Source organism: Chenopodium quinoa, unplaced genomic scaffold, assembly GCF_001683475.1.
Source record: "Chenopodium quinoa cultivar QQ74 unplaced genomic scaffold, ASM168347v1, whole genome shotgun sequence".
NCBI classification, from domain to species: domain Eukaryota; kingdom Viridiplantae; phylum Streptophyta; class Magnoliopsida; order Caryophyllales; family Amaranthaceae; genus Chenopodium; species Chenopodium quinoa.
The window spans coordinates 57693-82142 of NW_018742461.1; the positions used below are offsets into that span (position 1 = coordinate 57693).

At 34.6% G+C, this 24450-nt stretch overlaps 9 protein-coding genes and 1 pseudogene across 13 annotated transcripts; 5 read left to right on the forward strand and 5 right to left on the reverse strand.

The window, feature by feature from the left end:
- Nucleotides 1-1000: 1000 nt before the first annotated feature.
- On the reverse strand, nt 1001-2147 carry LOC110718920 (expansin-like A1). Its single transcript, XM_021897861.1, has 4 exons — nt 2039-2147; nt 1742-1851; nt 1549-1632; nt 1001-1231 (listed from the first exon to the last, which is right to left on the reverse strand). Exons 1-4 carry the CDS (start codon nt 2145-2147, stop codon nt 1001-1003), a joined length of 534 nt encoding a protein of 177 aa, XP_021753553.1.
- A 438-nt stretch (nt 2148-2585) lies between these two features.
- On the reverse strand, nt 2586-9412 carry LOC110718465 (alanine--tRNA ligase, chloroplastic/mitochondrial-like). 5 transcript variants are annotated; one of them, XM_021897289.1, is made up of 13 exons: nt 9203-9412; nt 8466-8591; nt 8161-8369; nt 7508-7686; nt 7039-7117; nt 6492-6626; nt 6223-6372; nt 5923-6033; nt 4904-5821; nt 4374-4646; nt 3954-4163; nt 3268-3425; nt 2586-3163 (listed from the first exon to the last, which is right to left on the reverse strand). In XM_021897289.1, exons 1-13 carry the CDS (start codon nt 9273-9275, stop codon nt 2827-2829), a joined length of 2958 nt encoding a protein of 985 aa, XP_021752981.1. In that variant the 5' UTR covers nt 9276-9412; the 3' UTR covers nt 2586-2826. The 5 variants fall into 5 exon arrangements, with proteins under 5 accessions (XP_021752981.1, XP_021752985.1, XP_021752982.1 ...); XM_021897293.1 differs by lacking the exon at nt 9203-9412 and having other exon boundaries at nt 8161-8376; nt 8466-8547; XM_021897290.1 differs by lacking the exon at nt 9203-9412 and having other exon boundaries at nt 8161-8376; nt 8456-8546.
- Nucleotides 9413-12060: 2648 nt separating this feature from the next.
- On the forward strand, nt 12061-12435 carry LOC110718921 (auxin-responsive protein SAUR68-like). The gene has a single exon (XM_021897862.1). The coding sequence runs from the start codon at nt 12061-12063 to the stop codon at nt 12433-12435; it is 375 nt and encodes a 124-aa protein (XP_021753554.1).
- A 1162-nt stretch (nt 12436-13597) lies between these two features.
- Nucleotides 13598-14156, forward strand: LOC110718416 (auxin-responsive protein SAUR64-like). The gene has a single exon (XM_021897249.1). It carries the CDS (start codon nt 13613-13615, stop codon nt 14021-14023), a length of 411 nt encoding a protein of 136 aa, XP_021752941.1. The 5' UTR covers nt 13598-13612; the 3' UTR covers nt 14024-14156.
- An 879-nt stretch (nt 14157-15035) lies between these two features.
- Nucleotides 15036-15416, reverse strand: LOC110718922 (auxin-responsive protein SAUR64-like). Its single transcript, XM_021897863.1, has one exon. It carries the CDS (start codon nt 15414-15416, stop codon nt 15036-15038), a length of 381 nt encoding a protein of 126 aa, XP_021753555.1.
- A 2272-nt stretch (nt 15417-17688) lies between these two features.
- On the reverse strand, nt 17689-18242 carry LOC110718417 (auxin-responsive protein SAUR64-like). Its single transcript, XM_021897250.1, has one exon. The coding sequence runs from the start codon at nt 18166-18168 to the stop codon at nt 17767-17769; it is 402 nt and encodes a 133-aa protein (XP_021752942.1). The 5' UTR covers nt 18169-18242; the 3' UTR covers nt 17689-17766.
- Nucleotides 18243-18948: 706 nt separating this feature from the next.
- On the forward strand, nt 18949-19332 carry LOC110718923 (auxin-responsive protein SAUR64-like). The gene has a single exon (XM_021897864.1). The coding sequence runs from the start codon at nt 18949-18951 to the stop codon at nt 19330-19332; it is 384 nt and encodes a 127-aa protein (XP_021753556.1).
- A 1075-nt stretch (nt 19333-20407) lies between these two features.
- Nucleotides 20408-21213, reverse strand: LOC110718924 (annotated as a pseudogene).
- A 234-nt stretch (nt 21214-21447) lies between these two features.
- Nucleotides 21448-22274, forward strand: LOC110718418 (auxin-responsive protein SAUR66-like). The gene has a single exon (XM_021897251.1). It carries the CDS (start codon nt 21633-21635, stop codon nt 22035-22037), a length of 405 nt encoding a protein of 134 aa, XP_021752943.1. The 5' UTR covers nt 21448-21632; the 3' UTR covers nt 22038-22274.
- Nucleotides 22275-23213: 939 nt separating this feature from the next.
- Nucleotides 23214-23600, forward strand: LOC110718926 (auxin-responsive protein SAUR64-like). Its single transcript, XM_021897865.1, has one exon. The coding sequence runs from the start codon at nt 23214-23216 to the stop codon at nt 23598-23600; it is 387 nt and encodes a 128-aa protein (XP_021753557.1).
- Nucleotides 23601-24450: the final 850 nt, after the last annotated feature.

Sequence of the window (24450 nt, forward strand, 5' to 3'; positions counted from 1 at the left end):
CTTGTAAATTGTGTGTGTAGAGCCTTGAAAAAAAAACACCCCATACAACAACACTATAAAGCGGATTTTTTCGGATTGGATAGAATCAGATTAGTCGTGTTAGTTTTTTACACCTTTTATTACGAAAGTAGTCTACTTTTTTTTTTAATTTTTTTTTTTTTGTGGAAATTTTATTTTCATCATCTTCTGTGTGGAGTAATATTTAACACATGGTTCACATTAGAATACGACGATTTCAAATCGAAGAAGTCTTAATTTGTTATTTTGAAAGGATTCTTTTTCATTAATTAGCATTGATCACCGACGTGGTTGGGCGGAATAGCTACACGTGAGTACGTGACAGACTCAAATTACTCAATCTTATAGTATGGAGTACAGACGTACAGTACCAGGAACTCCATCCCTAATCCCTATATTATCCTAAAGAGATTAAGCTTTGTAGTCTTTCCATATACTTGATAAACCACCCAGGGACATATATTATGGTGTCGAAAATCTTTCATTGGGTTATTAAACTGAAACTCACTTATTACTTACTACTTACCATACCATTGTTAATGCATGCAATACTATACATGAGTAAATGAAGTGAGATACTTTAACCAGTTATGTCAAGTCTTGCATGAACATTGTAGTTGTGTACTTGTGCGTCATGCTATGTACTAATTAATGATGTAATCATGGTATAGAACCCACCCACCCTAGTCATAATTAACAGTATAATTGAGGTTAATTTTCAAAAATTAAATGAAATTTTATGCTTTTGTTAACATGCAACTTATTTATACTAGTCGAAGCATACTGACATACACATCAGGTAAGCATATGTTTTAATTGTTGACATAACATCTGTTACACAAGGAAACATGGAAATATTACATACACAGTTTATTTTACGACGTAGTAAATTTTATGTTGAGACTAGAGAACATGACATAATTTTATTATGTTAATACTTTTATTTCATATTTTTATGAGAGATCTAAACTCGTGGAAACATTTACCAAGTAGTTTGATCACAATTATAGCATTTCTCATGAGCTATGTCATTGATTTGGATACCAGAATCATAAATGGATCCGGATCTCCAGACCGGCGGCAAGACTTTTTGGGTCAACACATATCCTGATTTTATCAAAAACCTCAACTTCAGTGGGCCTGTTGGCACCTTATTTGTATCCCATACTGCCCCATAGTTTCTCTTCATGGAAGCCCAATTGTTTGAGCCCACCTACTCAACAAAATTAAAGAAATTAAAAAGGGTCATTTCATGTGTCTAATTGGTACAAATAACACTAGTCATAATTATAATATTTTTTCTAAATCGAAATAAGTTTGAAATGGTGTAGATTATTATAAACCGAATAGTTATTACACAAATCAATTCCAATGATCTAACTTAATACAACGTATGTACTTCTATCTGCTTATAAAATAATGATTAATTTATACGATTCTTGTTATTGATGTTCAATTAGGGTTGCAATTAACTTAAAGAATTACGAGTTTATGACCGGAAGATTAAAATATGCTTATTAGAGTATGTACCTTGGCCACATCCATCCCAATGATCTCTGTTTGGCCACCTTGATATAATACCGTAAAGGCCAAGTAGTAGGGCTTGCTGCTGATATATATATATATATATATATATATATATATATATATATATATATATATATATATATATTGCATAAGTTTTCTTTTTAAAATATGAAGGGATATTTTTTGAGAAGCAAACCTCGAAGCAAGCACCACAACCAGCACCTTGTTTAAAAAGGGAAGGCAGGGCACCAGCTAGCAGCCCTCCATTAAAACCCAAGGCCAAAGGATCATATCCACAAGATCCAGCTGCATGAATCAAACTCAGTAATTTATATTCATCTAGCTAGTAATAATTTCCTCTTTCCACAAAAAAATAGTCCAGCTAAATCGCCTTTAGAGTCACAATCTTATTGTAGGACTATTATTTGTAGATAGAGGGAGCATAAAATTTAAAATAACACGGAATAAAGTAAATAAATGAAAAGTTACATACATGAAATTAGGGAGGTGTAAGTAGCGTTAGATTTATGCACACAACGACCGCAAGCAGATGCTGATGACACAAGAATCATGAAGAGAAAGCTTAGAACAATGAATGCCATGTTTAGTTTATTATAATGTTGAATTGCAAAATGAAATATGATAGTATTATTGTTTGTGGATGAAGCAAAGGAGGAGAGGAATGAGGGGTATAGATAAGTTTCATAAAAAAGCTTATACCTGCTCCCTTTAGAAAACTTACTCAACCTAACAACAGTCACAACTTTCTGTATGAGCCAAGTACAGACCATTGGGCATTGAGTAATAAACTATTGTACGGAGTATTTAGGAACCACATTATCAAAAGTCAACTCACCATAGGATTTGACTTTGTATGCTAATAGTTTTTGAAAACAAAATCCATTAAAACTAAGGATTTGTTGCACTGAATAAAAAAGAGTAAGAATAATTAGTGCACCACGCATGTCTTGGAGGAATGTAAAGTGTAACCATTTTTTTGGGATGACCACAATAGGAAAGGGTAGTCATTAATTTGAAATGGTTAGAGTAAGCCGTATTAGTCATTGAATGTATTGCGAAAACAGGACAGGTCCAAGATCTCAAAATCTACATAAAAATGAAGTTCTATTTCTCACTTGTGAACATTATTTTGCTATACATCTTTGCAATCAATATACTAGCACTCATATGGGAGTGCATTGTATGATTTGTATCTCTTTCTTTTTTTTCTAAGCCAAAATAAAAAATAAAAAATTTGCCAACAATGGAGTTGCTTCTGTCTCAGCTTTCTTTCTCTGAGAGAACAGAAATAATTTCATCCCGTGCTTTATCAAGAGCAGCTGATAAATTCTCAGGTTTCCTTCCGCCAGCTTGTGCGAAATTAGGTCTTCCACCACCACCTCCACCGCATAACTTGGCAATAGGTCCAATGAATTTCCCAGCTTGAATCCCCAAATTAACAACTCCTGGTGTAAATGCAGCAACTAAACTGACCTTTCCTGCACCAGGAGAAGATCCCAAGATCACAGCTGCAGGATCTTCCATATGGTCTATCAAAAACTCAGCCGCACTCTTGAGTGAATCAGCATCTGTGTCGTCCATAGACTCAACAATTACCCTGTATTTAGCATGAGGAGAAACATGAAGTTGTGATCAAAATAATCCCGATAAAGTTTTATTTGTAAGTTCTGGGTATCTGGAACAATGCGAAGTACTCTGTACCTGACAATCTTTGAGTTCCCTACAGTAAAGGCTTTATCAAGTATGGCTGATGCTTTATATACAGCAGCTTTTGCACGAGCAGCTGAGACTTCATTTCTTGTCTGTCGCAACTCTTCTAACAGGGCTTCTACCCTCGGCGTAACTTCTTCGGCTTTGACCTTATAAACCAAATGCTAACAATATGAGTAAATATTCACAAATAACAGGATCAACTTTTATTTTTTGCCCCCAGATTTTCCGGGGTGCAGTGAGGTTAAGGAACCCCACCACCAAAGTGCCTCTGCTGGGGTTTGATTCCTTTAATACAAGGTTGTTAGGAACAAACCCAACACTAGACCAAACCTTGCTTGGTTGAGGGGAACAACATTTACAGAAGAGTTGGATTAGACCATGCCATAGACAGTATTCATAGAATCATACAAGAGTAGCCATTAGTCCACAACGGCACATGCTTATAATACTGGTTCATGTAATAGGACTAATCACTAATGTGAGTGCAACTGATATCTACAGACCCAAAACTAGGCCTTCCAAGTCAAAAGGAAAAAATTTCCATATAATGAAGGATACGCATACTTCAGAAAAATTTTGGACTTGGAAATTGAGCCAATTTCTCAAGTCAAAGCAATAAAGAAGCAAATGAACTATGTATTATAAAATTTTGCAGTAAAGATCAGTAAACATACTTTGAGGGTAGAACATAAATTCTTCATATAGTTGTCCCTGGTTAAGATGTATTCAATGAAGGCATCGCCAGCAACAGCTTCAATACGTCGAATGCCAGATGCAACTGCCTGTTCTGAGATTATTTTGAAGCCACGTATTTCAGATGTGTTGCTCACATGAGTGCCACCACAGAGTTCCAAGGATACACCAGGGACTTCTACAACACGTACCTAGGCACAAAGAAGTTCAAGAAAAATGCAGAAAATAAGCCATTTCCCTTTTCTTTTGCATATTGAGATTTCTACACCTCATACATACAATTGGGAGAACCAGAGGAAATATCAAAACTTCACTTTCACGAGTATACACCAATATTTACTTCTGAAAATAATATCTAGCAAAACACACTTTGATCACACAGTTGGGGAATAGAATCTGACCTGTTCTCCATATTTTTCTCCAAACATTGCAATAGCCCCAGCTCTTTTTGCATCATCTAGTGCCATCACTTTAGTTTGAAGTAGTGTAGCATCCCCAATCCATTCATTGATAAGCCCTTCAATTTCAAGAATTTCATTGTCTGAAATTGGTCGATGGAAGTTGAAGTCAAACCTTAGACGGTCGAAGGCCACCAAAGAACCAGCCTGTGATGTCTCCTGCCCCACGACTTTCTTGAGAGCAGATTGTAGCAAATGAGTAGCAGTATGATGAACCTGGAAAAATCATAAAACATAAAGTTTACTGAGAATAAAAACTTATACATCAACGAGTTAAGCGAGGTAAAACAAAAAGGTCAAGCAAGTATTAAGGCACACAATTTTACTATGGTAAAATTCAGTTATCAGCACATAATCCTCACCCTCCATCCTCCATTACTCACTCTACTATCACCACATTTCCCGCTCTGGGCCCTCTAAACAATGTCTTCCTTATGTAAATACAATAACATTACTCGGACTGAAAGACATACCTTAGCCCTCTGCCTGAGTTTGGGATCAACTGCAGCCTCCACTAATTGACCAACCTCTAAAGCACCCTCTGTTATGATTCCCTTGTGAACAAATATGCTACCAGAAATTTTCTGGACATCTTTCACCTGCACAATACCATTTGGTTGACTATCAGCACTACTGACATAGAGAAACCCGTGGTCTCCTATTTGGCCACCTGATTCAGCATAAAACGGAGTTCTATCCAGCAAGACTTCTACTTCATTTCCTTCATTAATCTCCTCCACAGGTCTTCCATTCACCAACAAGCCTTCCACCTTTGCCCTTGCAGAAAGGGTCTCATACCCCAGAAATTCAGTCTCTGGAATGGTTTCTGCTAGATCTGCATCATTTCCAACTGCAAGTCTAACCGTATTATGAGCAGACTGGGATTGCTGCCTTTGGTTTTCCATTTCAACATCAAATTCGTTCATATCTACTTGGATACCAAGCTCTTGTGCAACTTCTACAGTTATCTCCACAGGAAATCCATATGTATCATACAAAAGAAATGCATCTTTCCCAGATAAACAAGGCGTACATCCATTTGTACTGCCATTTGATAATGCTTCTTTTAACTTCTGGTCAAGTAACTTTTCTCCTCTCTCCAATGTCTGCACAAACCGTAGCTCTTCCCTTCTTAACTCCTCAAGAATACGAGGAGCCTGGCCCCTCACATCTGGGTCTATTTCATAGCTTAGGTCTATAACTTTCTGCGCTATAATTGGCAAGAATGCTCCTTCAAGGTTTCCTTTACCATCACCCTTTATGCCAAGCAATCTTCCAGTACGAACAGTTCTCCTAATAAGACGACGTACTACATAACCTCTTCCAATATTCGATGGTACAACACCATCCGATATAAGATATACGACAGCACGCATATGATCTCCAATTATCTGAAAAATGAGCAAGCTTTCAGATGAAAAACAAGTTTTAAAGGACAAGGATCAGTCTTTTTTTTTTTTTCTTTTCCTTAAAACACAGAGCCACCACATACTTTAAGTTTTGTCTTCGTGGATTCATCAGCAACAGAATAGGAAACATTCGCCAATTCTGAAGCCTTCTCTATTATTGGATAAATCAAGTCTGTTTCATAATTATTGGGAACCTGCGGGGAACAGATGACTCAAAACCATGCAAGGTAATAGCCACCATAAAAATAAGCATATGATAGTGTATATCTACTACATGCTTTAAAAGCAGATAAGCAAACATATTTCATTTTCTATAGAAGAGGAGGCTGCTAACTACCAAATCTACTTCATTCATAGGAGAGATGTCATTGATCTGCCTATACCTTCTGAAGTATACAAGCCAACCTTTCTAGACCAAGACCAGTATCTATATTTTTTTGTTTTAGTGGCTCAAGCGATCCATCTTCTGTCCTGTTGTACTGCATGAAAACCAAGTTGTAAAATTCAAGGAATCTTGTATCATCCCCTAGATCCTGCATAGAACAGCATGGTCAACAGACAATATCTGTCATGAATGTGGTTGATCTTCATCGACAAAAAGTGACGAAAAGAGCATGAATTAGAACAAAGAATCAAGTAAAGATATACATACAACATCCAGACAACCTCTTTCAGGGTGGAAATCATAATAAATTTCAGAACATGGACCACAGGGGCCAGTCACTCCACTGGACCAAAAGTTATCTTCTTCACCCATCCTCTTTATGCGCTCTACAGAAACACCAACCTGAGCAATGGCAAATTCATCAAGTCTTTATATCCAAGGATTTCAAATGGTCATTAATATATTTAAGATGTAATTCAAAAGTTGAACCAAACTTCTATCAGTGGTCAGATGAGCAAGTGTGTTCAATTCATCTCTATCAAGATGGATGCTACTACCGATTTTGAAGTGAAAATATAAAAGCAAAGTGGGCCTAGAAGAATGAAGATACATAAAAATGGATCTTTAGTGAAGAAACAGCCGCAACACAGTTAAAATTTATAAATAAAATTATAATATAACAGATTACAGCTACATGTTATGTTAACAAACATATGAACTACGAAGTAGGCAAGAGAGAGAAGAAAAGAGTATGGAAGATAACTGTAAAAAATGAAAAAATAAAAAATAGAAGTTAATTTTCAGACCAGCTCACCTCATCATGCCATAATGCAAAAGCTTCATCATCATCTTTATAAACACTAACCCATAATCTGTCTGCTAGCAAACCAAACCTGTTACAAGACACTTTAATAGTATCAAATCCTCGATTTTAGTTTTCCAGGTTCCATGAAAAGGTTGAGTACTATTAATAAGATTATAAGAACAAAAAGGTGAATAGATCTTATTAAACTTTGAAGTTATTTATAAACATGTTGGTACTCTACAACAGTATTAGATGAATCTTAACTGTCACAGTTTTTGTTCTTACATGTTTTCACTTCCACATACTAGTAGATTCTCCACAAGAGAAATCTCTTTGCCCTATTTCTCCTCTAATGTGTGCCACTTGTAAATTCAAGATGGAGGGAGAATCACAAAAAGATACTTCCCATAATAAAAAGCATTCGTATTCCTGGTTTGAGCAGTATGCTTCATAAACATCAGATGCTAGTTCAACTTACTCTTTGGTTGAAAGCTCCCATGCCCACGCAATTGCATCTTTCTTAAAATAATCTCCAAAGCTGAAATTCCCACACATTATAAACATCGTGTGATGGCGAGCTGTTCGACCAACGTTTTCCACATCATTAGTACGTATGCACTTTTGGGCAGTAGTAGCTCGAGGCACTCGTCTAGGAACCTAACCATTGTAAGTCCATGACGATAACAAAAGATTTGAGAAAAGTAATTATATATGTAAATATATATACAGCTATGAGCCTATGAATATTTCATGAAGGTGTTTAGGAACAAGATTTCTAATTTTAGGAACATCTCAAAGCATCTTCAATATTAGACTACACAACTGAAAGAGATACGATGATACAAAGAATACATTTCTTTTTAGGCTGAAAACCTTCCTCAATTTCATGCCATAAAAAATCAAAAAAACATGCACAGATGCAATAAGGCCCTTGAGCTTCTCCAAAAATCTTTAGAAGGGTACAGCAAGTTCAAGAACAGTCGTGAAGGCAAAATAGTGATGGAGGAAATACAAACACCATCAAGTTAATATGATACAGCAATATATAAAGTGATGATAGCATTATAATTACATGCTAAAACTCATAGATTCCCTTAAATGCAAAAGGCAAGGTTATGATGCAAAGAATACCTGCCCTAAGAATATGGGCTTGAACTGGAGCATTCCCGCAATGGTCAAGAGGACAGTAGGATCATCGGGCACAAGAGATGCACTTGGGAGCACCTTATGATCACGGGCGGCAAAAAATTCAAGAAATCTCCGTCTTATAGAATTCCCACTGTTAGGATCATCAACAGGCTTCTCCTCCACCAATTCTTCAGTCAAAGACTGTGCAGAAGCTGAAAACTGAAGAATTGAGTTTAATGTACACATTAATGGAAACTTAAAAAAGTTACATGCATGCTTCTGTGACAAAAAAACATACAAGCAAGAACCTGATACTCTTCTGGTGAGAATTCTAGTAGCTCGTGCTCGTCTAACACTTGAATGCCCTTGAGTAAATCTACTAGAATGCGGTAAAACTAGCGTCTTTATAATCAAACTCGCATAATTTCTACAACCTATTATGAAAGAAAAAAACATTAGGAATAGCGAAAGCAAAAACACAAACAATACACCAGATTATACGAACACTAAAGGTGCAAAAATTAGAAGACAATAGCAAACAATGTTTTATGTGGAAAAACTAGAAATGCAATCACAATCACAGGGGTCTAACCCTTCCCCTAGTCCATTGAAGCGCTGAACTAGCAGAACCACTGAACCGGAACCCGGCTCTGGCCTTGATTCGCGCTGTTTAGTGTGTTAATTTCAAGTTGGAAGCCAACAAAACACTTTCCTAAATTAAACAATTTTTTGCCAAAAACATTCTTAACCTCTAGCTAATCGAATTCAATTTCTTTCCTTAAATTCAATAAAAAAAAAAGGTTGAAACTTTATTCAAGAAATTGGGCTAACCTAGAATTTGCATCTCTAAAACGGTAGCAAAATTAAGTTTTATACAATTAACCATAAAATTAGCCAAAATTCAGTGTTTGGGATGGAATTATAAATGCTTCTCAGTATATTGGCAATAATTTAAACTAAAATAAAACTTAATTTGCAGAGCAAGAGAAATTAAAAATTCAGACATTATATTCAAAGAAACAAAAAGAGAGAGAAAAAAAATTACCATGGGAAATGAGAAAAGTGGGTTTGATCCTGGAGACCAAGCTGGAAGTGGGTAGAAGCGCATGGTTCGCCATTGTTACCTCTCTCTACTTTCTCTCTCTAGATTGAGACCAGAACAATGCCCAAATTTTAACAGTTGGGTAGAGACAGTTGAGTGAGAGGGAGAAGATAAGCTTCCATAGCCATGGAATATAATCCACTTGTTCACTAATTACACCTTACAAAATATTTTTACTGAGGCAGAAATTGATTTGATTTAATAAAGCTTGTTCTACTCTTAAAAAAAAAAAACAAAAAACAAAAAACAAAAATTTATATAATATAATTTTTATTAGATGATTAATTTAAAATTAACATATAATTCACAAATGAGTATATATTGAAAATATTTCCGTTACAAGATTAAGGTGTTACTCATTTGAAACCATAATCAATAATAATAACTTATACTAAAACAGAGATTGGGAGTGACATGTGTCACATCCTGGAGTTGTTTTTTTTTTTCTTCCAAAACTCCCCCTCCTCTTTTAGCAAAAAATATTTTATTTTTGGAATATTTTTATAATAAAACTATAATAATATTATTCCAAACTTATATATTATCTCTATATAAAATGTATTCCTTTTAATTGTGTTTAAAAATTTTCCGTGCACATTTACCAAAATTAGTTTTCCAACTCTTTTTTAATTATCTTTTAAACGAGTGTTATTGAGTTTACCAAAAAAGTAATAATAAAATTGATTCATATCGAAGTAATTGATATAAAAGAAATTACTTTAAAACATCACTTTATTTTTTATTTTTTTAAATTCCTTTTTATTTTGTTTATTAGACTAATGGGGTATTAGATATGACCATAAAATAAATATTGTGTTCGACTACTATATTATATGTCTAATTCGAAAATGTAAAATATCAATTATTTTTTTGTTATTACATTACTAAAAAAAGTTAATATCTTAGTAAATACAAAAAAATTATTATCTTTTGCTAAAACACTTTATTGAGATAATAACTTTATCACATTCATCATTCATAAATAAGCTGCATTTTAAAAAAACACGTCGGACATAGTGACAAGTGACATATTCTTGTGTTTTTTTTTTTTTTTGGATAAATAGCTATCGTCGACAAATAAAATTTTAAGACAATAAACAAACAATGATCAAACTAGAATTATTGGATAGCTTTCAAACACTTATTTATATAATAACAAAGAGCGGCGATATCATGTAGAGCATCAATCCATAAACAGAAAATGTACTACTTATAATATAGGTTAGTGTTGCCTAATTATTGATTGTTATTGCTTTTAATGATCTAAGTAGTATTTATTTTCATTGAAATTATTTGTTGGATATAAAGATGATATATTATTTAATTTGTAATTTATATATTTACATGTATGTTGTGTCAATAGTTTTACTGTAGATTTTAGTTTGTTGTTTGATTAATGTTTTGATATTTATTAAAAGGCATTATAAATAAGTCTTTAGTCATATAGTCACTAGATTGTATAGTTTTATTGGGAATAATATGCAGTATTAATGTAATATAATGTATACTAATTTTAAATATTTTCAACTCAACTAAAAACAATATATTTTTTTTCTTTCTCAATTGTAGTTTTAATGAATTTTGTCTTATTAATTTATTTTTTTATATGCATTGCATTTGTTTATTCCACATGAGTTACCTAATTTTTATATTATATCAAAATTCATTATGGGAAAAAGATTATTACTACCGTGCATCACACGGGCACTAATCTAGTACTCGTATAATCTCAAAACTAAGGTATTTTTCATTCTATTTTGCCAACTCTTAGCCTAGTTAATGCGGATTTTGGGTTTCCATTCCAAAAAAAAAAAAAAAAAAAAACTATTTTGGCCCAAAATTTTGAGTGCGAGTCATGAGCATGCTCCTTCGACTCAAGGACAGTTTACGAGTAAAAAATCACCCCAATATAAATACTTTAACAGCCCCACACCGGCAACACCTCACAAGCTATACTGAGATTTACATTTAAGGGAAAGTCGTTGTAGACTCGTTGAAGATTTTCACTTTCATTTTTAAATGGTAAGGAATTTTTTATTAACTAATCCACATAGTTCATATAATTAAAATTATGTCATATACTTTATCATAATCTATAAATTTGGCCTTAAAAATATACTTTGATTTAATAAAAATACTATAATAGAATTACTAATGGAGAAAATATTTTCTAGTCCTCAAGTAAATAAGCTTTATTGCTTATGATTCTATGTATGGAATTTATCAGAAGTGGTTCATTATATTGATATATGAGTAGAAGTGCTTGGATCAATTACAATTTGATAATACAAATTACAAATGTATGGAGTATATAAGATCTCCTAATTAGTGGATGAAACACAATTAAGGGTGTAAGGTGTAACATTATATAAAAATAATGTAGAATTCCATTGCAAGGGTTTGTTTTGTTTCACACAAATGACATGAACACAACCATACAGAAGTAAAGGGTACATTTCCTTCTTCCATTTCTAACTATTCCTTTCTGATGAACCACATATTGTTCGTGCAGCCATGCTATTGTAAGGACATAGGAGACATATAGGCCTAAACTTGCACGAAAAAAACGCATTTTCATTTTATTATTGGTAGTTCTAGTCCAAACATATGCTATGAAAACCTTCACATATCTACATTATTCCACATGTTTTTGCTCCAAAAATTCAGCTTCTTAGAAGTCAAGTACAAAATGAGTGTCCTTTGGTCAATCACCTAAATAAGTGTAGTATATAACTTAAACTGTTTCGCGTTGTTTTTAAGCATTTTATTTCCCTCTCTTTCTGCCTCAGTAAGCTAAAATCATGGTAATTAGTTCCAAGAAATTGTTCAAGTTGACAAGAAAATGGCAAGATAAGGCTGCACCTAAGAGAAGAGTTACATGGCCTAAAAGAGCAGTGGCTGAAAAAGGTCATTTTGTAGCGTATACCATAGATGGAAGACGGTTTATGATTCCCTTGTCATATCTGAAGAGCGAGGTGTTTAAAGAGCTGTTTCGGATGGCAGAAGAAGAGTTTGGGGTGCCTAGTGATGGACCAATCACACTGCCTTGTGATTCAGTTTTCATGGAGTATGCAATGTTTATTGTTAGAAACCATGCATTTGTTGATCTTAAAGACGCGCTCCTTTCCTTAGCTGATTTCTGCTGCCCATCTTTGGGATTATATCAAGGATCATAATCATCAAAATTTGTGAAAATGTAGCTGTCTGACAGAATTTTTTTAACTTGTATGGAGTATGTACTAGTAATCATTGTAAATTCAAAGAAATGGTTCATAGATATATCAAATCAAGTATATTTATTTCATTTCATGAGCGTTTAAATGGTAATTCACTACCGCAGTTAAAGTTCAGATACAGTAGCATAACTTTTGATGATTCCGAAAACTAACAGAAAATGAATAACTACCTGTCTACCTCTAGTGGTTTCTAGAAACTAGTTTTCCGAAGAACAGAAAACTGAAAACTCGCAACAATAAAGAACACTTGGATTAGATAAACGAGTTATGTGTGATCCACCTAAAAAACTGATGATAAATCAACAGATATCTTTCTACAGTATAAAACAATACAGAAAATAGTAGATTTTATCAGGTACTTTGTGGTACGTCTCATGTATATGGTACAGAAAATCCGTCCTGCAGTACAGAATTTCATTCCTTAGGATAACTGGATAAGTTAAGGCTATATATGATGGTGCCAGTTGTTTAGGCAATGTTCACACAATTTTAATAACAACCTTATATCATATGGAACACGGCGAGTTTAGCAACATCTGTCAACCTAGATTTAATGATTCAAACACTACTCAATGTTAGCTTGTTCCTATGTCGGATAGTAGGAGAAAAATTCTGGGTAGCTTGATAAGATACAAGACATAACACTTCAACAATCTATCTGATGAATTAGCTCAAACGATAAACTTCATGCCTTTATGCAACAAAGCACATACCAACTAATTAAATGCAGATGTTTAGTTCCCATGTGCATCAGAGAAAGGCAAAATTATGCAGATTAGATATTAGATAAAAGAAAAAGCAGAACCATGCGATTTATGATTCATATAATCTAATCGAGTGGCTTAGAAGAGGTTTTTATTAAATATCAAGATACATTATTGGGCTACATGTTTCGGAATCATCAAAAGAAACAGAAACCTAATCGTGTGGCTTTGCTTCCAAATCATAAGGACAAGGCTGTCACTAATGAAGTGATCTGTCTTCAGCTTGGAGCTATAAAACTTGCTCATTCCCTCAACATTTTCCAGCCAACTCAATTGCTAAATTTCACTTACTCATCTATTTCCTCATCTTCGGAAATATTCTCTCCTTGCTCTCTTAAAAGTTTAAACTCAAAATGATTAGTACAAAGAAGCTCCTCAAGATGGCAAAAAAGTGGCAAAAGATAGCAGCTGCCAGCAGGAAGAGGATCTCCTGGCCGAGACCACCAGCTGATAAGGGCCACTTTGTCGTCTACACAACTGATGGAAGACGATTTACCATTCCTTTAGCTTATCTCAAGAGCGAGCTTTTCATAGAGCTCCTCAGAATAGCCGAGGAAGAATTTGGAGTTACAAGTTCTGGGCCAATTACACTGCCTTGTGATTCGAAATTCATGGAGTATGTGATCTCTATGATTCAAAGACGTGTAGCTGAGGATTTAGAGAAGGCATTGATCATGTCATTAGCTAGCTGCAAATACTTGCCATCGTCACATGATCAACATCAAGAACAAACAAATTCAAATTTGTTAATTTGCAGTTTCTAGAATATACTTTTGTTTCTACTTGTATAGAACAACATTAGAGCATACCTTGATTATACAATCTTACTTAGAAAATTAATGAAAGCATTCAATCATTTATATCAAACAATTTTTCCATAATATGAACGTTCTCCCCTTATCTTAAATCTAATTCTTGGCACGATACAAACAGCAAAATGATCACAGAAATACAGTAAAACTTACAGATTTTTTTAAAATCTATATTGAAAGGCTTAAGAGTTAAACTTTGTATATGAGTAAATCATAGCTCATAATGGCCATATGCTTATGTTTCAAATTGAACATATTAACCCTACATACAACTAGGCAACCATAAATGACGTTATATTATCTGGCAAACAGATGTGGTTTCTTTCTAACTATTACTTCTTATAACATAGGTGAAAAGTTGAAAACTCATACTCCATGTCCCATGTTATTTTGCACACTAACCTTTCGCGTTTGTCCAAAACTACTTTCGTACACAACTACTGCTATTTTATTTCAATGTACAATTTGATTTTCCTAGGCACCAGAGATGTCATTGCAGTAGTGAATTTAAACATATCAGATAAAAAAGTTTTAAGAAAAAATGTTGCTTAATCAACTTAAAATCTGTGATTTTGCCAAGATACCCTAAACTCTTTGAGAGTGGATAGTTATTCCTTCGACATAGATTGGTCATAGTTCGGTTAACCAAATGGCAAAGCCGCGTGCTGTATCTAACTGACAACATTAAATCTCAGCTTGTAATATAGAAACTAAGGGTAATACCGGGAACTGAGATAACCCTTAGTCATTACACTAATTCCAGGAAAGGCCTAAAGGCAAAATCCTCTGTTCCAGGAACAGTAAATTACTTGCAGTTTATACCATAAAGCATGAAAATATAAAGAAGGGTTCACTGCTAAAATAACAAGGCCAAATGATTGGAACTTCCGTAGAAAATTTCATTAACTATCTCAGTAAAATTGTACAACTATATGTTATCTACAAAAAGATTGAGGAAAAGTTTCTAATAACTACAGATAACTAATTGTTGATTAGTCTGATCTTGGTGGTCATTTGACAATGAAGAGTATCTACAAGTGGCTAAGGACATGATTAGTGCTTGCTCCAAGTCCTCCGCGACATTTCTTTGGATCATAGAGATTGCGTACTCCATGAAATTTGAATCGCAAGGCAGCGTAATTGGCCCTGAACTTGTTACTCCAAACTCTTCCTCTGCCATTTTTAAGAGCTCTATGAACATCTGGCTCTTGAGATAATTCAAAGGAATCATAAACCGTTTATTATCACTTGTATAAACAACAAAGTGACCCTTCTCAGCCACCGCTCTTGACCAAGAAATTCTCCTTCTGCCGGCAGCTGCTAATCTTTGCCATTTCCTAGCCATTTTGATAAGCTTCTTAGTACTAATCATTTTGAAAGTTATAAGAGAATTTTTCGAAGATGAGAAAGTAGATTGGAATGTTACAACGAATAATGATTTAGAATGCTTGAATGAGAATGCCTTGGGGAATGATCATGTTTTATAGCACGAAGCTAAAGACATATCACTTCGACGTGGGACTACCTTGTTTTCAATCATCGAAAGCAAGTTCATGTGGTTATTCATGTGGCCTGTCTGATTTACTTTTCTATTTGATAAATCCCAGATCATACAGGCCTAATATGTTGCTCATAGATACAAGCTTCTTCGCAACCAATTGATTGAATATCGTGTAAACTTCCTGCTAATGTACCGCCATGTACTCACCAGCTAATTAAATGCAGTTGTTTCTGTTTCCACATCCATCAAAGAACAAAACAATTACACAGATTAGATATTAGTGGAGCAAAATACAGAACCATTACACACTTGTAAAGTTGTAAAACGATAATCTATTTGAATGGCTAACAACAGGTGTATATTAATTATAAAAAAACATCTTTGGGCTACATGTTTTTGGGATCATTCATAGTAACATAAACTTAATTAATCGCGTGGCTTTGCTTCCAAATAATGTGAACAAGGCTGTCACTGATGAACTGATTTGTCTTTACATTGAAGGCTATATAACTTGACCATTCTCTCAACAATTTCCAACCAACTCAATTGCTAAATTCCTCATACACATCTGTTTTCTCAAATTCGGAAAAACCTCTTCTTACACTCTTAAAAGTTAAGCCTCAAAATGATTAGTACAAAGAAACTCCTCAAGATGGCAAAAAAGTGGCAAAAGATAGCAGCTGCCAGCAGGAAGAAGATATCCTGGCCGCGTCCAGTGGCTGATAAGGGTCACTTTGTCGTCTACTCAGCAGATGGGAGACGATTTACCATTCCTTTAGCTTATCTCAAGAGCGAGCTTTTCATAGAGCTCCTTAGAATAGCCGAGGAAGAATTTGGAGTTACAAGTTCGGGGCCAATTACACTACCTTATGATTCGAAATTCATGGAGTACGCAATCTCTATGATCCAAAGATGTGTAGCTGAAGATTTAGAAAAGGCACTGATCATGTCATTAAGTAGCTGCAGATACTCATCATTGTCACATGATCAACATCAAGAACAAACAAATTCAAAATTGTTGATATGTAGTTTCTAGAACATAGTTTTTTTATTACCCTTTTGTATAGATGATACCTTGATTAAATAAATAGTTATACTTAGAAAATTAATGAGATCAATCATTGAAATCAAACAAATTTGCCATTATATGATTGTGCTCTTCTCTTAAATTTAATTCTTGGCGCGGTATAAACTGCATAGTGATCAGAGAAATACAGCTTTAACCCATTTTTCTTTTCCTTTTTTAAAAATCTTTTTCTAAAGAGTCAAGCTTATTCGCACATCATAACCAATTGTTGGAGAAAGTGTTTCAATTCTAACTGTAGTGAAGAGTTCGAGTAACATAGGTAAACATATGTGATCTAGTGACAGTTAATGGATAATTAATTGCATTGTACATTTGCATTTTACATAATTGAAAGAGCCTTTGGTTAATCTATCATATCACTGGCCATATGCTTTTGATTCATATTGAACATATTAACCCTACATATACAACAAGGCAACTATAAATGATGTTTAATTTATTTGGCAATACAAATATGGTGCATTTCGGCCAGTTGTAACATAGGTGAGTACTCCTATTCCGTTTCCCATATTATTTTTACCTTTCGTGTTGGTCCCAAATTACTTTCACAGTCAGATGCTTTTAAATTATTTCAATATCCAATTTGATTTGTCTAGGCGCCAGAGATGTCATTGCAGTAACAAATGCAAATTTATCAGCTAAAAAATAGTTTTAAGATAGATGTGATTTACTTTATTTCACAGTAAAATGCATCTTATTCAGCTTAAATGCCTGTGTTTTTGCCAAGATACCCTTGACTCTTTGATAGTATATAGATTTGCCTTCTCTTGGACATATATTGGTCATTGCCTGGTTAACCAAATTTAAAAGCGCGTGTTGTAACTAACTTGCAACATCAGATCTCAGTCAGTAGGTTTGTAATTCTTCTTATAAGGTAAATTCCTCTGTTCAAGGAACTGTAAATTACATGCAGTTTATACCATGCAGCATGAAAAGATAAAGAAGAGTGCACTGCTAAAATGACAAGGCCATCTGATTTGGAAATGACAAGGCCATCTGCTAAAATGACAAGGCCATCTGATTCGAATTTCCACTAGAAATTTCATTAACTTTTTTAGTAAGATTGTACAACTACACATTTTCTACAAAAAGATCAAGGAAAACTTTCTAGAAACTACAGATATATAATAGTTGATTAGTCTGATCATGTTGGTCATTTGACAATGAAGAGTATCTACAAGTGGCTAAGGACATGATTAGTGCCTGCTCCAACTCCTCAGCGACATGTTTTTGGATCATGGAGATCGCGTACTCCATGAAATTTGAATTGCAAGGCAGTGTAATTGGCCCTGAACTTGTTACTTTAAACTCTTCCTCAGCCATTTTTAAGAGCTCTATGAACATCTCACTCTTGAGATAATTCAAGGGAATCATAAACCGCTTATTATCATTTGTATAAACTACAAAGTGACCCATCTCTACTGCTTTTGACCAGATTCTCCTTCTACCGGCAGCTGCCAATCTTTGCCATTTCCTAGCCATTTTGATAAGCTTCTTAGTACTAATCATTTTGAAGGTTAAAAGATCAGTAGAGGTTTTTTCCGAAGATGAGAGAGTATATTCGAATGTTATAATGGTGAATGATTTTGCAATGCTTGGATGAGAACGAAGGGCTTGGAGAATGATCAAGTGTTATAGCTCCAAGCTAAAGACATATCAATTCGACGTGGGACTGCCTTGTTTCCATTCTTTGAAAGCATGTTCATATGGTTATTCATGTGGCCTTGTCTGATTTACTTTTCTATTTGACAAATCCCAGATCATACAGGTAGGCCTAATATGTTGCTCATAGAAACAAACCTCTTCGCAACCAATTATATTGATTCATTATTGTGTAAACTTCCTGCTAATGTACCACCAAGTACTCACCAGCTAATTAAATGCAGATGTCTCAGTTCAGATTAGATATTAATTAGATGAGCAAACATCAGAACCATTATCACACACTTGTAATACAGTAATCTAATTGAATGGCTAACAACAGGTGTTTATTAATTATCAAAAAACATCTTTGGACTACAAGTTTTGGGATCATTCATAGTAACATCAACTTAATTTATCGCGTGGCCTTGCTTCCAAATAATGTGAACAAGGCTGTCACCGATGAAGTGATATGTCTTTACATTGAAGGCTATAAAACTTGCCCATTCTCTCAACAATTTCCAACCAACTCAATCGCTAAATTCCTCATACACATCTGTTTCCTCATCTTCGGAAAAAAAAAAAGAACTCTTCTTGCAATCGTAAAAGATAAACCTCAAAATGATCAGTACAAAGAAACTCCTGAAGATGGCAAAAAAGTGGCAAAAGATAGCAGCCGCAAGCAGGAAAAGGATATCCTGGCCGCGTCCAGTGGCTGATAAAGATCACTTTGTCGTCTATTCAACAGATGGAAGACGATTTACCATTCCTTTAGCTTATATCAAGAGCGAGCTTTTCATAGAGCTTCTTAGAATAGCAGAGGAAGAATTTGGAGTTACAAGTTCGGGTCCAATTACATTGCCTTGTGATTCGAAATTTATGGAGTATGCGATGTCTATGATCCAAAGATGTGTAGCTGAAGACTTAGAAAAGGCACTGATCATGTCATTAACTAGCTGCAGATACTCATCGTTGTCACATGATCAACAACAGGAACAAACAAATTCAAAATTGTTGATCTGTAGTTTCTAGAATATAATTTTTTTATTTATTTATTTATTTATTTATTTATTTTTTTTTTTACCCTTTTGTATAGATTATACCTTGAATATATAATTTTACTTAGAAGATTAATGAGATCAATTATTCAAATTAAACAAATTTGCCATTATATTGTGCCTTTTTCTTAAATTTAATCTTTGGCGTGGTATAAACTGCATAGTGATCAGAGAAATACAACTTACACCTATTTTTATTGTACTTATTTTAAAATCTTTTTGTAAAGAGTAAAATTTGTTCGCACATCATAACCAAATTATTAGATAAAGTGTTTTCAACTGTAGTGAAGAGTTCGAGTACCATAGGTAAATATGTGTGGTCTAGTCACAGAGTTGAAGGATAAATATAGAATTGTAAATTTGCATTTTACATAATTGAAAGAGCCTTTGATTAATTTATCATTCACTGGCCATATGCTTTTGTTTCATATTGAACATATTAACCCTACATACAACTAGGCAACTATAAATGATGTTTATTAATTTTATCTGGCCATACAAGTATGGTTCCTTTCGGCCTGTTATAACATAGGTGAGTACTCATACTCCGTTTCCCATATTATTTTGCACACTTACCTTTCGCGTTTGTCCCAAATTTCTTTCAGTCAGATGTTTTTACTTCATTTCAATATCCAATTTGATTTTTCTAGGCGCCAGAGATGCCATTGCGGTAGCAAATGCAAACATATCAGCTAAAAAATGTTTAAAATATATGTGATTTACTTTATTTCACAGTCAAATGTTTGTTACTCAGCTTAAAACCTGTGATTTTGCTAGGATACCCTTGACTCTTTGAGAGTAGATAATTTTGCCTTCTCTTGGACACAGATTGATCATTGCTTGGTTAACAAAATGGCAAAACCGCGTGCTATAACTAACTTGCAACATTAGATCTCAGTCAGTAGATTTGTAATACATCTTATAGGGTAAGTTTCTCTGTTCCAGGAACTGTAAATTACCTGCAGTTTATACCATGCAGCATGAAAAGATAGAGAAGAGTGAACTGCTAAAATAAAGGCCATCTGATTCAAATTTCCGCTAGATTTTCATTAACTTTCTCAGTAAGATTGTACAGCTATACATTTTCTACAAAAAGATCAAGGAAAAATTTCTAGAAACTACAGATAAATGATTGTTGATTGTTTTGATCTTGTTGGTCATTTGACAATGATATAATTTCTAACAATGAGTATCTACAAGTGGCTAAGGACATGATCAGGGCCTGCTCCAAGTCCTCAGCGACATGCCTTTGGATCATGGAGATTGCGTACTCCATGAAATTTGAATCACAAGGCAGCGTAATTTGTCCTGAACTTGTTACTCCAAATTCTTCCTCTGCCATTTTTAAGAGCTCTATGAACATCTCGCTCTTAAGATAATTCAAAGGAATCATAAACTGTTTATTGTCACTTGTATAAACAACAAAGTGACCCTTCTCAGCCACTGCTCTTGACCAAGAAATTCTCCTTCTACCGGCAGCAGCTAATCTTTGCCATTTCCTTGCCATTTTGATAAGCTTCTTAGTACTAATCATTTTGTGGGTTATAAGATCAGGAGAGAACTTTCGAAGATGAGAAAGTAGATAGAATGATGAATGATATAGCAATGTCTGGATGAGAAGGCTTTGGAGAATGATCAAGTGTTATAGCTCCAAGCTAAAGACATACCACTTCGTCGTGGGACTGCCTTGTTTTCATTCATCGAAAGCAAGTTCATGTGGCCTTGTCTAAATAACTTTCCATCTGGCAACCATTTTGACAAATCCCAGATCATACAGGCCTACTATGTTGCTCATAGATACAAGCCTCTTCACAACCAATTGATCGATTATAGTGAAATCATATCCTGCTAACATTACGCCAAGTACTCACCAGCTAATTAAATGCAGATGCTTCAGTTTCCACATCCATCAAAGAACAAAACAATTAAACAGATTAGATATAAGATGTGGAAAAATCAGAACCATCTTACACTTAGTAATACAGTAATCTAATTGAGTGGGTGATAATAGGCTTATATTAATTATCAGAAAACATCTTTGGGCTACATGTTTTGGGATCATCCAAAACAACATAAAGTTAATCGCGTGGTTTTGCTTCCAAATCATGTAGACAAGGAAGTCACTAATGAAGTGATATGTCTTCAGCTTGAAGCTATAAAACTTGACCACTTCCTCTACTCTTTCCATCCATGTAAACTTTAAAATCCTCATCGAATTCAACTAACTTATCAACTTTGGAAAATCCTCTTCTTTCACTCTTAAAACACAACAACATGATCAGCACAAAGAAACTTATCAAGATGGCACGAAAGTGGCAAAAGATAGCAGCTGCCGGCAGGAAGAAGATCTCTTGGCCACATCCTGTGGCGAATGAGGGTCACTTTGTTGTCTACACAGCAGATGGAAGACGATACATGATTCCTTTGGCATATTTGAAGAGCGAAATTTTCATAGAGCTCCTTAAAATAGCCGAGGAAGAATTTGGAGTTACAAGTTCAGGGCCAATTACATTGCCTTGTGATTCACATTTTATGCAGTATGTGATCTCTATGATCCAAAGATGTGTAGCAGATGACTTGAAGAAGGCATTGATCATGTCCTTAGCTAGCTGCAGATACTCATCGCTGTCAAATGAACATCAAGAACGAAATCCACAAATGTTTCTATGTAGTTTCTAGAAAGAAAAAAAAAAAAAAAGAGTTATGTTACTCCTTTTTTGTACAAAATATATACAGCAGAAAATTTTAACTAGAATGTTAATAAAATTTCAGAAAGAAGCTAATCAGAAAATTTTAGTCTCTCTGTTGTGCAAGTATATGTTTTCCCTTATTTACTGTTGCTTATTTTGCTGTTTGATATGAATTGCACTTGAACAAAATGGAATAACGTACAATATTTGGGATTCTCATACTCCATCGGCCCCTAAATAATATGCCATATTTCTATTTTGGACCATCTCAAAATGGTAGATTCCTATCTCAATTAAGCAAGTTAATCTTTGTACAATCTCATTATGTCAGCTCTAAATTACGACTTTCAAAGAAAGGTTACATTAGCATTGTAGAGATGTAAACATGTTGACAGTGACGGATAGGTGTGGTAAATTAACTCAATGCATGAACCACCCAAAGGATTGATGAGCAAATTTAACAGTGACAGAACATTTGGATTTTCCTTATTTGAAAGTAGCTATATAATTTAAAGTAACTTTCACCTGTCATCACATGCTTATGCTTCATATTGAACCCTACTCACAACATAACAACCATAAATGCTTAGAATACAAAGGCTTTATTTTCAAGTCCATCAGTTGCCACTCTTGCCAGTTGTTAAATAAAAGTGTATGTCTATATCAGTTTGATCTGCAATGGCCCTTCAGAATCTCATTGCAGCTGGAATTGCTGAAAGATGTTCATGACTCGACCTTTCGGAGAGATGATCAACTTGACTTCAACTTTCAACTATTGAAAAACAAGCTTATTAGTCCTACCAATAAGCAACTTGCATAAACTATTATCAGGTGACATATTTGGCCTACATTATCTGAGTCCTGAAATCTGTCAAAACGTTTGCCATATTGAACAGTAAATCAGACACGCCCACCTGAATATCCTGTTTATAAGTATATCCACATGAACTTGCCTCCAAAGAATGAATACAAGGCAGTCCCACCATGACGCGATATGCCTTTAGCTTGGAGCTATAAAACTTGATCATTCTTCAAAGCCTTTCTCAACCCAACACACCTAACTTCCTCTTTACATTCCAAAGCCTTTCTCAGCTTAAACAAACTTTCTACATACTTTCTCTTTCTGAAAACCAACAAAATGATCAGTACAAAAAAACTTGTCAATATGGCAAGGAAATGGCAAAGACTAGCAGCTGCAGGCAGAAGGAGAATTTCTTGGCCAAGGCCAAGACCAGTGGCCGAGAAAGGTCACTTTGTTGTTTACACAAGTGATAAAAAACGGTTTATGATTCCTTTGGCATATCTTGACAGCGAAATTTTCAGAGAGCTCTTCAGAATAGCCGAAGAAGAATTTGGAGTGTCAAGTTCAGGACCAATCATGCTGCCTTGTGATTCAATTTTCATGGAGTATGCGATCTCTATGATCCAAAGACATGTAGCTGAGGACTTAGAGAAGGCATTGATCATGTCCTTAGCTAATTGCAGATACTCATCATTGTCGCATGAGAATCAAGAACATATTAGTCAACAATTGCTTATCTGCAGTTTCTAGATTTTTATTTTTTTTTAATTTTTTGGTAGCAGATATGTACAATACAATTTTGCCTGAACAGATAATACAAATTCTTATATTATTTCAAATTAACTGTTCCACTTTCGTAACGATCTGCCCTTCTCCTGTACCTCTTCATAGTGCATGGTTTAGATTGCAAATGATCAACAAAAGAATAGCCTAGGGAGTTTTGGTCAACTACTTCATTCTAAAGGCCCAATAGTCATAACCATATACTGATAATTAACAAGTAGCTTAAATTTGAAAGAAATCAGAAAGTAACATAGATTTATACAAGACATAAGCTCTACAAAGGGATGAGATTGAGACGAGATTCAGTCCTAAGTCTTGGGTATTACCTTATAAGACCTTTTTAAAAATCAGCATTAGCACCAACAAGATTGATGGGCAAATTCTTAGACAAGTTATACAATGGAAAGCGCTTTTATCTTTTTGCAATATGTCCTCCCTGCAATGTGAACAACCTTTATTACCCGGATAATTCAGATGTAAACAACCTTGATCATTGCTGAACCAAGGGTGTTCTTTCAGTTGGTGAATGAATTGACATAGAATTAATCAAATTGATAGTCTAATCTTAACAAAACTTCTGGTCATATGTTGCACTTATCAGCTGCAAGCCTGCAATGACATCCTCTGGCGCCAGCACAGATCAGACTGGATATAGAGAATTTTACACAGTAGCTCATCAATCCTGTCATGGATCATACATATTAAACTACATAACTCGAACTCTTTGTTCAGGTTGAAGTTACTTTATCCAGCACTTGGATGGATATATGATTTCAATCCTTCAAATAAAATCAGAACACACGAAGCTCTCTGAAAT

Bases quoted from the DNA above. Each gene is read 5' to 3' on its own strand.
- LOC110718920 (XM_021897861.1), bottom strand. From the start codon at position 2,147: ATGGCATTCATTGTTCTAAGCTTTCTCTTCATGATTCTTGTGTCATCA. The intron at 1,633-1,741 runs GTTTGCTTCTCA...ATATATATATAT, and splicing joins GTTGTGGTGCTTGCTTCGAG to ATCAGCAGCAAGCCCTACTA. The intron at 1,232-1,548 runs GTACATACTCTA...TTTGTTGAGTAG, and splicing joins TTGGGATGGATGTGGCCAAG to GTGGGCTCAAACAATTGGGC.
- LOC110718465 (XM_021897289.1), bottom strand. From the start codon at position 9,275: ATGGCGAACCATGCGCTTCTACCCACTTCCAGCTTGGTCTCCAGGATC. The intron at 8,592-9,202 runs GTAATTTTTTTT...CTTTCATAATAG, and splicing joins CACTTTTCTCATTTCCCATG to GTTGTAGAAATTATGCGAGT. The intron at 3,164-3,267 runs GTACAGAGTACT...TGCTAAATACAG, and splicing joins GGGAACTCAAAGATTGTCAG to GGTAATTGTTGAGTCTATGG.
- LOC110718921 (XM_021897862.1), top strand. From the start codon at position 12,061: ATGGTAATTAGTTCCAAGAAATTGTTCAAGTTGACAAGAAAATGGCAA.
- LOC110718416 (XM_021897249.1), top strand. From the start codon at position 13,613: ATGATTAGTACAAAGAAGCTCCTCAAGATGGCAAAAAAGTGGCAAAAG.
- LOC110718922 (XM_021897863.1), bottom strand. From the start codon at position 15,416: ATGGCTAGGAAATGGCAAAGATTAGCAGCTGCCGGCAGAAGGAGAATT.
- LOC110718417 (XM_021897250.1), bottom strand. From the start codon at position 18,168: ATGATTAGTACTAAGAAGCTTATCAAAATGGCTAGGAAATGGCAAAGA.
- LOC110718923 (XM_021897864.1), top strand. From the start codon at position 18,949: ATGGCAAAAAAGTGGCAAAAGATAGCAGCCGCAAGCAGGAAAAGGATA.
- LOC110718418 (XM_021897251.1), top strand. From the start codon at position 21,633: ATGATCAGCACAAAGAAACTTATCAAGATGGCACGAAAGTGGCAAAAG.
- LOC110718926 (XM_021897865.1), top strand. From the start codon at position 23,214: ATGGCAAGGAAATGGCAAAGACTAGCAGCTGCAGGCAGAAGGAGAATT.